This window comes from Glycine max, chromosome 15, assembly GCF_000004515.6.
Source record: "Glycine max cultivar Williams 82 chromosome 15, Glycine_max_v4.0, whole genome shotgun sequence".
Taxonomy (NCBI): Eukaryota; Viridiplantae; Streptophyta; class Magnoliopsida; order Fabales; family Fabaceae; genus Glycine; species Glycine max.
Genome location: NC_038251.2, coordinates 45,241,518 through 45,253,879, shown reverse-complemented (window position 1 = coordinate 45,253,879; position 12,362 = coordinate 45,241,518). Strand labels below are relative to the sequence as shown.

At 33.2% G+C, this 12,362-nt stretch overlaps 1 protein-coding gene across 2 annotated transcripts; it reads left to right on the top strand.

Moving 5' to 3' along the window:
• The first annotated feature begins 5,166 nt into the window (after window positions 1-5,166).
• Window positions 5,167-10,818, top strand: LOC100804589 (pentatricopeptide repeat-containing protein At5g38730). 2 transcript variants are annotated; one of them, XR_005888663.1, is made up of 3 exons: window positions 5,167-5,314; window positions 6,308-8,618; window positions 10,442-10,818. XR_005888663.1 is itself a non-coding variant. In XM_041009700.1 (2 exons), exon 2 carries the CDS (start codon window positions 6,434-6,436, stop codon window positions 8,195-8,197), a length of 1,764 nt encoding a protein of 587 aa, XP_040865634.1. In that variant the 5' UTR covers window positions 5,167-5,314; window positions 6,308-6,433; the 3' UTR covers window positions 8,198-10,818. The 2 variants fall into 2 exon arrangements, 1 of the variants encoding a protein (XP_040865634.1); XM_041009700.1 differs by having other exon boundaries at window positions 6,308-10,818.
• The last annotated feature ends 1,544 nt before the right edge of the window (window positions 10,819-12,362 follow it).

Sequence of the window (12,362 nt, the reverse complement as noted above, 5' to 3'; positions counted from 1 at the left end):
GGAATTTTTGGATGGAATTTTCGGATGACCCACGTTCTGTTTCAACTGTTTTTTCGGTTGCAATTTTTTTGGGAATTTGTTTTCTGAATCTGGTCCATTTTCCTCCCACGTTCAACCTTATCTCTGCCACGTTCATTAACAAACTTACATCCCTATCCTCAAACCCATGCTTTGATACCAAATGAAAATATATGCAGGTACTGATCTAAACATGAAAATGAATTTAAATGTCATATTCAGATCAAACAGCGGAAGCTAAATAGCACAAGTGTACCTCCAGCCATTGCAGATCAAACACGAAGCGGCGCAAGCACGAACCCGTAGTCAGCTTTATTTTCTTCCTACATATGACCCTTTGTTATATTATAAATATAAAAGTTCCAGCGTATGCTTTTTTCGATGAGCCTTTGTTATATTATATGATATATATATATATATATATATATATATATATATATATATATATATATATATATATAAAAGTTTCCATATATGTTCATCTTCTTTTTTCATCGCGCTTCTCACTTTAAAGTCTGCCGTGGATGTCTTCGGCACCGCCGCTTTCTCCGACTGGAATGACAGCAATGCCACACCATGCCAGGGATGTCTGCACCCGTGACGCCAGACCACTAGCATGGCGTGGCGTCGTTGTCATTCTAGTCAGAGAAAGTGGCAGCGCCAAAGGCATCCATGGAGGACATTAAAGTGAGAAGCACGATGCTGTTGGAGGAGAGAGAAACAGAGGGGTGAAAGAAGAAGATGAACAACGTATACGGAAACTTATATATATATATATATATATATATATATATATATATATATATATATATAATATAACAAAGGCTCATATGTAGGAAAAAAATAAAGCTGACTACGGGTTCGTACTTGCGCCGCTTTGTGTTTGATTTGCAATGATTGGAGGTACGCTTGTGCTATTTAGCTTTCATTGTTTGATCTGAATATGACATTTAAATTCATTTGCATGTTTAAATCAGTACCTCTATATATTTTTCATGCCACCTCTCCTCTCTTCAAAATTTGTGTCTTAGTGACTGCCCCAGTTTCCCATGCCTACCAGAGGGGGGTATGCCAAAATCCATTTCAACTCTAGTAATTGAAGGCAATTGTTCATTACTCATAAAGTGTTGCGAGAAAACAAAAGGCAAAGATTGGGGGAAGATTGCACACATTAAATGTGTATGTATTGTTGATGACATAATAACATAACATGAACTACAAGTTCAGAAGTTCTCTATGAGGAACTCTACGATTTTCATATTTGTCTCACGTTTCATCAGGTACTTACTCTATCACGTGTTTGAATTTCAAATCCATATTTGGAGCTTTTGCAATACTTGGCTTTAAATTTATTATTTTGTCCCTATTAGAATCTTGTTTATTGGTAGTATTTCACTCTAGATAACAATCAACACTGGCAGAAGTTACACCTAAACTGAGTAATATTTGCTAAAGGAGAATGGTTCAACACAAACGTATGACTTTGAGTAGTATTATTCTACCAAGTTCGATATATGTTTTTGGTATATTTCAACTGAGGACTTGATAAATTTACATTAAAGTAGTATTTCCATTCCCTTTGTTCTCACATCGGCATTTTTCTTTACATATTTATCTATCTATATACATATATATCTTCTATATATAAAACCTGAATCACAAGCTTAGAAGCGGCCATGAGGATTGTTTTTTCAAATTCTCATTGCATGCTACATCAGAAATTTAGAATACCTGTCAACATGAAAGTTGGTAGTATGTTTGGGTTAAATTAATAATTGCTAGCAACAATATATCAATAGTTTTAGAAATGAATAGCTGTAAATCATTACTCTTCACCTATTGGTATTCTTGAAACTGATTACCAATAATTATTGTGCCTCTAACTCTTATTTTCCTATGTCAATGTGCAGGAGCTCATACATCAATGAATAAGCAAGTGCTAACAAACAATTCCTTGACTTGCCTTTTAAATTAATGACTTTGTAATTCCTTGACTAACTCTTATTTTCCTATGTCCATGTTATATAAATTAATAAATATATTCTCTCGTAATTTGGATATGTTTTTCAGGTACTTGTTGCTTATTGTGATTGATTATTACATATATTGTAATTTACAAGCATGAAACTCCACAAACTGAAATTTCTAATGATAATGTGCAGGAACTTGCATGGTATCATATATTGGGTACCTTTTGTGCTGGTGAACTTAATCTTGCTCTCTGCAATAGCTATCTACAGTGCTTGCTGGGTTTCATTCTCAGTCTCTCTGTTTTGCCAGTGAACGTTCTGAAGCTACTATTCATCATAGCTATCTTTCTGCTAACGGTATACTGTGTAGCTTCCTGCCTTTCAAATGTTCTCCATCTTCTAAAACACTATCTTCTGAAGGAAATTTAGGATGAAATATCAATTTGTTAAAACTCTGGTGGACCTCAAGTTGTTTGAGAATCCCTTTCATGTTATACAATCTCTTCGTCACATAAATGATTTTATCATTTACTAATGCAGCATCTAAGTTCTTAGTTTTATTTTTCTTTTGTGAGGAGCTTAGTTCTTAGCTCTTACAATAAAACACTTAGCAATTATATAAATTTTTTCAAGTTTTAAGTAGGCATGTTGTATATTATAATTAATCAGTAGTGTTTATCTGAAGAAAGTGACAGAGAATTTTAAGTTACTGGACTTTCATATTTTCTTATGCAGTAAGCACACAACAAAGTTTTGCTGCGGAAACAGTCAGGAGACACTGCTCGTGACAGATTTAATGCTGACATGCAAGGTTTGTTCAATTCCACAAAGGCAAATGAAGTTGCATGTTATCATGTGTTCCTCGATATAGGATCTTAAAATCATTCAACGTCAATTATTCTCATTAATTATTGAACTGTAAGGTTTTATGGGCTCAGTTTCCTTTCCTTATTCAATTTCTCAATAATATAAATCCATATAAATGCACTGTTTTAGCATTAAACTTTTGCTTTAAACTAGAGCTAGAGATTGCAATATTTGAAGGCTCTTTGGTGGCTGATAAGAATTTAGGATGGTACTTCATATAGTTAGAAACATTGCCTATAAAGAAAGACAATAATAATAAAATATCTGACATTAGTTTGAATATGTTCATTTGCCAGGACATGCTGAGCAAAATACTGTTGCTGGTATTGTGGGAGTAGTTTTTTCCATTGGGTTGAATAGAATGCATTGATCTTTCCAGGTACAACATCGTGGGTCACACAGAAATCGACAGAGCTTTCTTACTTGTGCTCCTTCAACTTGTCTTAATATCAGTTGAATGAAAGTATGTGTGATAGCATTCGAGCACAATACACCTTTCAAGAGAGAAAAGGAAAAGCCAATCTTACAGTTTCACGGGACAGTCATCATAAAATCGCATTTGCAACTTTGTTAACCATTGGATTCGGGCTGAAATTTTGTCAGCTAGTTCAAGACATGTTATTTTTCAATCTGAATGTTGGATCTTTGATTCATTGCTTGTGGTGGGAGATATGCAGTTTGTACTGTGTACAAATTTTCTGATTTTTCATTCTCTATTTGTAATTTTGTTGTTTTGGTTGTTTGGCTGGTTGTCAAACACAATTTGTGTATTTGTTCCAGACTCTTTTGTACTCCTATTTTGATCATAATGGAGCTTGATTGACTGGCTTGTGCCAGTGGTTTTTACCTCCCACATACAGGGGGTTTTCCACGTAAAAAATCAAGTGTTTGTTGTCTACTTGCAGTGTTATCATTATTGTCATATATTTGTATTACTCATCACAGATTCTTGTAAGTTTGAGGGATAGACTTTCATTGTATATTGTTTTGTTATTGTGTTACTGTCCCGCATCATTATATTGCGGTCACAATTGCTGTTTCATTGTGATCCTTGATTTGTGGGAAATTGCAGATAAATCTGGTTAATGTGGTCACAACTGCAATCATAAAACCACAAAAAACCTTGACTTATTATTAGCTGGAATCACGTTCTGTACTGTTATATTAAAACCTTGCTTTCATGCAATCATCCCACAGGTGCAATACCTTTAAGCTTGGCTTTATTGGCATTCTTGAGCAGTCTGAACTTGGTCTTAAAACATTTTTTTAGGAGATATACCAAACCAATAGACATGTTAAATGCCTTAATAGTTCCTTTGTTGAACTACTTTGCCCCAAAAGTGTTCTGTGTCTGCTGGTCAAGATCCCAAGTTTTAGGCAAGTCTTAGGAAAATATATGGTTCTCTCTAAGCCTAGGACTTGGCTAAGTGGTGGTGGGCTTTTGCATTGGTGATTAATTAAATAAACTTGTTAGCATGATTATTTTTAATTTACTTATGCTGCAAAAGATAAGATTTTGCTAAACTATGCTAAACTGGATTCATATTCATAGAAAATTTAAAGTTCGTGGAATATGAGAACCAATTGGCATCTAAATTGATGTTTTCTCCTTTCAAGGTCACTTGACTCACTTTGTTGTAATTTTCTTTAACCATGCCAAAAATATCTTTAAAAGACACAAATTAAAATAAAAATCTAGGACTTAAACCAAAAAGGACCAGAAGTTATTTAAATCTTTTGTTTTTCAAAATTAAAGTTAAAGATTAATATAAATTAGTTTGTTATGTATTTAAAAAATAGTAATTTTGATGAAAAATAATCTAATAATTATATTTTTGGTGGAATGAAGGGGCAAAGCCCCGGAACACCAACTAAAAATTAAAACCCACGAGAAAAAGAATATATATTCACTGCATCAGCTGAAACTTGTAAATGAATAAAACCTGTGGAATGGAAAAAACTCTACTCTCCCCATAAAGATAAATCATATTTGGCAAGCACATCCACCACTTCATTGGCTTCACGATAAATATGACTCCAAACATAGATGCAACATCTAACAATGAAATCCTTGATAATCTTCACTACCTGAAAACAACTGAGTCTATATTTTAAAGATTAAAAAATAAAAGTTAATTTGTATTTTAGTTACAATTATAAAAATTACTTTATTTTAGAAGAAGTAGTTGATTTTATAAACAAAATATTTAAAATGATTTCTAATTTTAATTTTAATTTTAATTTAGGAATTCTATTTAAAATAGTTTTCAATTTCTGATTATTTATAAAAACTAAAATAAACACATGAAAAACAATAACAAGCTAGACTGATAACTTTTACGACCATAACCGCATCAAACGGCCATTACCCTTTCCTGGGTTTTACTTTTACTTTTCCCTTATCTCTACTCGTTCTTCAATTCAAATCATCTCTCTGCTTTGAATCGTTCAGTAAACAGGTAATCTTCAAATTTCGCTGTTTCGTTGTTTGCTTGGCTAGTAGTAGTAGCTGATTGATGTAATGAATGCAATGCAAGAACTCTTAGGCTTCTGTTCACTCTTTTGTGTTGAGATTTAAACATGGAATAAGATGCATACCTTGTGTTTGATTAATGTTCTGAGATAAATGAGATGACGTTTGTCTGATGCATGGTATAGTATGTGTGTACTTCTGTCACTACCCTTCCCTGCATAATTATTAGCTTTTCATTCCCACTCCCACGCATTCTCTTTTCCATCCGTGTGAACTACACTAAGCAATTTCAGGGGCTAATTTTTTGTTTGTTGTTGTTTTAATGATAATATGTCTTGACGTTTATGAATTGATAGAGGATCTTGGGTATTTGAATGTTGTTGTCTATTGATTTAGACTGTGATTTACCTCAAACTTGAGACATAATTAGGGTAGTCGAAGATAGAGTGGAAATTGTAGCATTTTATTTTTTATTTTTGCTGTGTGTCAGTTTCGTTTGGTCCTTAACTGTGCTGAATAACATAGTACGATTTATGTAGCTGACTTCACATAGTGGGTTAAGGCTTTAGTTGTTGTAGTTGTCGTTGTGTCCGGTGTCATTTGGTTGGCAACTGAGAAAGTATCTAAGATTACCATATTTTTGGGCCTGCTATTTTTGAAAAGTTAACACCAAAGATGTATCAATATAAGCTAAATAGCTATGAGTTGTTCATCTTAGCTCATTTTCAGGCCTGATTTTTCATTTTTGTTTGAAAGATAACTATGTAAATGCTTTGTTTACAAATAGCTAAAAGATTTATCTCAATTAACAGAATTCAAACGACCATCAAATAGTATAGACATATTAATTTTTTTACTAATTTCAGAGTCCATTAGAATATTTTAGCAACCTATTTAAACATTCAATTTATTATAAAGATTTGCTAATTTAATTCTTTCTTATTGGGTAATATTTTAATGAGACATTCCACTTCTTCAGGGTTATCAAAGAATGTGAAAAGCAACACGTGAGCAAGAAAAACAAATTGAAGAAAACCAAGCATAGCACCAAAGTATGGTTGTGAAATGAAAATAATGGGCCATATCGGTCATATTATTAATAGGCATGGTTTTGATTGGGAGTCATAACCAATTTGTTGATAGTGTGTGTTCAATTGTGGTCAAGGGTCACTGGGGCAATCTGTTGAAGGTGAAGAATGCCTCTGCTCTCACTTCCTCTACCATTCACAAGGTTCTATTACAGCTCTCACTCTATGGTTATGGGCTCTCTCATTCCTTCCCATTCTTCAAATGGCTTGACTCCATCCCACATTATAGCCATTCCTTGCAATGTTCATGGGCCATGATTCACATCCTCACCGAACATAAGCATTTCAAAACTGCACAACACGTGCTTGAAAAAATTGCCCACAAGGATTTTCTTTCATCTCCTTCAGTTTTGAGCACTTTGGTGAGGACTCATGACAACCAGGAAGTTAATTCTCAAGTTTTGAGCTGGCTTGTCATACATTATGCCAAGTCAAAGATGACACAGGATGCAATTCAAGTTTTTGAGCAGATGAGGTTACATGAAGTCAAACCTCATTTGCATGCTTGTACTGTTCTTTTGAATTCCTTGTTGAAGGATGGGGTTACTCACATGGTGTGGAAAATTTACAAGAGGATGGTTCAAGTTGGGGTTGTTCCCAATATTTACATTTACAATTGTTTATTCCATGCTTGTTCAAAATCAGGAGATGTGGAAAGGGCAGAACAGTTATTAAATGAGATGGATGTTAAGGGTGTGCTTCAGGATATCTTCACATACAATACTTTGTTATCGTTGTATTGCAAGAAAGGTATGCACTATGAGGCTTTATCCATCCAGAACAGAATGGAAAGAGAGGGGATAAACCTTGATATTGTTAGTTATAACTCTCTTATTTATGGATTTTGTAAAGAAGGCAGGATGAGAGAAGCTATGAGGATGTTTAGTGAAATAAAAAATGCAACTCCCAATCATGTGACATATACTACATTGATTGATGGTTATTGTAAAACAAACGAACTGGAAGAAGCTCTGAAAATGTGCAAACTGATGGAGGCTAAGGGATTGTACCCTGGAGTTGTTACTTATAATTCAATTCTGCGCAAGCTGTGTCAAGATGGCAGGATAAGGGATGCAAACAAACTGTTGAATGAAATGAGTGAAAGGAAACTTCAAGCTGACAATATCACATGCAACACACTAATTAATGCTTACTGCAAGATTGGAGATTTGAAGTCAGCTTTGAAATTTAAGAACAAGATGTTAGAAGCTGGTCTAAAACCTGATCCATTTACATATAAGGCACTGATTCATGGGTTCTGCAAGACAAATGAGCTGGAAAGTGCAAAGGAGTTAATGTTCAGCATGCTTGATGCTGGATTTACCCCCAGTTATTGTACGTATTCATGGATTGTAGATGGCTACAATAAGAAAGACAATATGGATGCAGTTTTAGCCCTTCCAGACGAGTTTCTGAGTAGAGGAATTTGTCTTGATGTTTCAGTATACAGGGCATTGATAAGAAGCTCATGCAAGGTAGAAAGGATTCAATGTGCTGAAAGGTTATTCTATCATATGGAAGGAAAGGGTATATCAGGTGAAAGTGTTATCTACACCAGTATTGCATATGCTTATTGGAATGTGGGGAATGTAAGTGCTGCCTCAAGTATGCTAGAAGAGATGGCTAGGAGAAGGTTGATGATAACAGTCAAACTTTATAGATGCTTTAGCACATCTGATGCTAATGAAAACAAAGTGTCACAGATCTTCTGGAATCATGTGATGGATAGGGGTTTGATGTCGAGAAATACAATGAATAAAATACAGCAGAAGCTGATATGATGATATGCTTATGAAAGAACCCTCACATCTAGAAGATTCTTTCTAGACTTGTTTGCAAGGGCCAATGCATTGCTTCTGGTTATCAGTGTCTTCCTTCGTGTTTTCACTTTTCATTAGAATTTGGAAAATCATCGAGATTTGCGAAAATATATGATAGGGACCTTTTACAAACCTTACATGTTAACTATCATAAATCATCTTGTTTTAAAACATATTTATGCATCATTTTGTTTATAACAGATATGACTCTTTACGGTAAGTGACTGGAAACAATCACTGTAGCTTTTCTTCTAAAGGGCTATATCATTGAAGAACTTCACCAAGTTCTCCCTCCCTGCATTTTTAGCTTATTGGGATGATAACACATCTTCTATTTATATGCGACTAAGTCATCATGATCATCAAGCAGGTGCTTGAGCAGGTATTTTCCTTTTGATTTGGATAATTATAGGACTTCAATTTTTACTTGCTATGATAATGCATGTTGTGTCAATAATTTCTATACTTTTTATATTTTAATGTTAGCTTATCTTATGAACTGCAATATCGATAGTTTCCTTCTCTGGTTTTTATTGTTGGGGTGGGAAGAGGGAGAGAGAAAGGGTACACAAAAGACAGTCTAATTTAACAAAAAGTAAAAGAAAAGACATGAAAAATAGAATAGGTACTCAATCTCTCTACAAACATATCTAGTGAAAGATAAGTTTAGATATTCTCTTTAAAGTCTGAGTGTTCCACTCCAACAAACAAACCAAAATCTTCATAGATATGATGCTGCCATCAAAATTTGCCATCCTAGATCACGCCTAAATAAATTTATGAAAGAAATTGGTCCACGTTTTAAGGGCACTCCCAAGATTCGCCCAACATGTTTGAAATCCTACTTCATTTGTAAGTGGATTAATGGTGTCATAAAAATAAATGTGCAGTTATTTCTTAGTCGGACAGCCACTTGGCACACATATCAACAGAATTTTTTATGACACTAAATCTGCAATAGTTCATTTGTATTAAGTCTCTATCATACAAGAAAACTTTAGCACAGACTTTGGATTTATATTAGAGTCTTTTCAAGAAGGAATCACTTTCCCTTTGGGTGTTGGGAATTCAGGCAAGGGGAGAATGTGAGGACATCGTTAGTTAGGACCATATAAAGTGGAAGGACTGATGATCGTCTTTTGGACTCCTAATGGTAGAACAAGTGGTATCGGAGTTGATGATTTGAATTGATTGGACAATTATTCAAGAAATGGTATCGGAGTTGATGATTTGAATTGATTGGACAATTATAGTACAAGCAGATCACGCAGCCCAGTGATGACTGGGGAGCAGTGAGTAACACATGAATTGGTTCTTGGAAAAAGTAAGCTTGGTACATGGCCTGATCCAAGTGACAACTAGTAAAACACTAACATAGTGGTCAAGATGTGGCTGAGTCTAGTGAAGAGTGTTAACACATTGGTAGATATGCTACAATTTACAAAGAGAGATTGGTGTACTGGGGAAAAGTCCTTGCTGTTAAATATTCAGAAAAGGTTTATACAAAGGGTGTGGGTTAAGACGTGGTGTTGGGCCCACTTATGTAATTTCTCGATAAGTACATTAAAACAAATCTCCTTAAGTGTTTGGACTAAAGCTGATAGCATAACACTAGGGAATGAATAAGAAATGGAAGAATAGTTTACTAGGAAGCTTTCTCCGTGTTTTCAATTCATATTGTTGCTTTGGTTTAGTCCATTTATTCAGCTATAGTATATGGTAGTGAATGTTGGATTGTAAAGGGACTAGGAGAAGAGGGAGACCAAAAAGGACATTGGAAGAAATCATGGAGATCTCAGACTTAAATTTTCTAAAACTTTGACTTTTAACCATGCCGAATGGCATTGTGTGATCCATGTAGCCGACCTTATCTAGTGAGATAAAAAAATTTGTTGTTGTTGTTGTTGGTTTAGTTCATTTATTATAGGTTGGCTTCTCTATTTGTTACTGTTGGGGAAAAACAATTGAAAATTAAGTGCAAAGAGGGAAGAGTTAATGAAGGCAATGCAAGATAACAACAGAAGAGCACACTCCCACTATGTCTGTGATCTTGCAGCATTACATGCTGTATTGACAACGACAAATGAAGTTAAAGAGATGTTTGTTTGAATGTGATTGTGACAAACATCAAGCACGTTGGTTTCAATGCACATAGACATTGTTTTAATATGTGGACAATATTTATAGATTAGACATTTTTGTCAGGTTTACCAGCAGGAATTTTAACGAGTTGTGAAGGTTACATCGGCTTGAGTATCATACAATTTTTGCATCCTAAAATGCTGTGGAACGTGGTTGATCGCTCAAAATCAAGCAGCATCCAGTATGATATGGACTTCAGAGGTGAGACAAACGCACGTTCAGAATCAAGATATTGTGCTTTTCGGAATTTCCACTTGAAAGAGTTTGCATCAACAGTATGCCACTTGTGCCTTCGTTCAATGTATCTCAGGGTGTTGCATCATCTATTTGATTGTGATGTAACAAAGCGTGATATAATTGTCAATAGTAAACACTATTTTGAAAAGTTTCTTTTGAATATTGTTGCTTATTAGATTCAATGATTACAACTGTGCGAGTTTTTTTTGGTCTTAATATGCTTATTATGAAATATCGTTCATAAAAGCAAAAATGATTCCTAATTTTGTTTTATGTTTTATGTTTTATGTTGGAAATCCCCTCAAGTTAAGGCCACCACAGATTAGAAGGACGCCTTGGGGGTTACATAACGGCAGCTTAAGCAAAATTAGCATAATTTGAATAAACGAAAAACTATCAATAGAGGAAGATGTTAGAGACTAACATGACATGAATGAGAAATAATTTTGTTCTTTAAGTACTAGGTTAAGGATTTGATTTTCAGGTCTCATCATATAAAGAAACATTTGTTGAGAGATATCAATTTCATAAATGAATTTTTTACTTCAAAATATCAGTCTTTGACTCATAACTAAGAAGTACTGTGTTTATCCCGAAAAAGAAAAAACATGTTAAGAGAGCCTACAGCTCTTTTCTCAAAGCAAATAACATGTTTGACTTAAGGTTAAACTCCAATTAGATTCTACTTTCATTGTATTTGACCATCATTTTTTAGTTCTTTAAAAATTTTGAATGATTTTTTTATTATTAAAAATAATTGATAAAACTAATTTAGGTTATTGAAAGATAGAAAACTAGTTTTTCACTAAAAGTTAAACCAGGTTATTGAATTAGAAACATTTAATTAGTTAATAAACATGAAATTATATAAAAAAAATATCAATTTTAGATAATAATATGATTTGTTTCTATTTTTTATTTTGTAGATAAAAATATATTTTTGGATAATTATAGTTTATTAAAGGAAACAGTAATTGAAGAATTTTATTAAGATATTGAAAATAAAAATGAAAAAATTATAATAAGATTTAAGTTCAAATAGTATGTAGAAAAATGCTATGGGCTAGTTAGATAAGTTTCTTTACAAACTAGTTAAATAAGTCATAAACTAAAAAAATGACTTTTCAATTCAAATTCGTGAGTTGAAGTTGTTTGATTTGGTTTGGTAATAGCACTCAAATCCTTTTACCTTTTGATTTATTTCAATTTAGATTATTTTATAGTTAAAATTCAAAACTTCAACACAGTTAAGATTTTTTTACTCAATCATATTTTAGGCCACGTAATTTATTTATAATATATAGTTTATATAATTTCTAAAGGTAAATTATTTTGTAAACATATTAGTAATTAAGTTTAGTAATTATGTATAAAGTAATTTCACATTATCAATTAATCACAAATCATCAATAATATGATCTTTAAGATAATTATTATAAAAATTAATAAATTTATCATATTTAATAATTTATAATTGTATGGTTGTTTTACAATGTGCATGCATAATTTATTTTCTCATACTAATGTAGTTTGTATGTTTTAACGTTTTTATTTAGCTGTGACTCTCATGCTTCGATCGAACCATTTCCTTCTAGTACTCATTACTTGCATTTAAAATAAAGTCAAGCACGTCACTTTCTTTTTATTATCATGTTTCAATAAAAATTAAGTACTATAAAATTCCTCCAAAACAAAATATCAGTCTCCCAATTTCTCACTATATCTATTATCTATCATATGTAGAAGC

Bases quoted from the DNA above. Each gene is read 5' to 3' on its own strand.
- LOC100804589 (XM_041009700.1), top strand. From the start codon at position 6,434: ATGGTTTTGATTGGGAGTCATAACCAATTTGTTGATAGTGTGTGTTCA.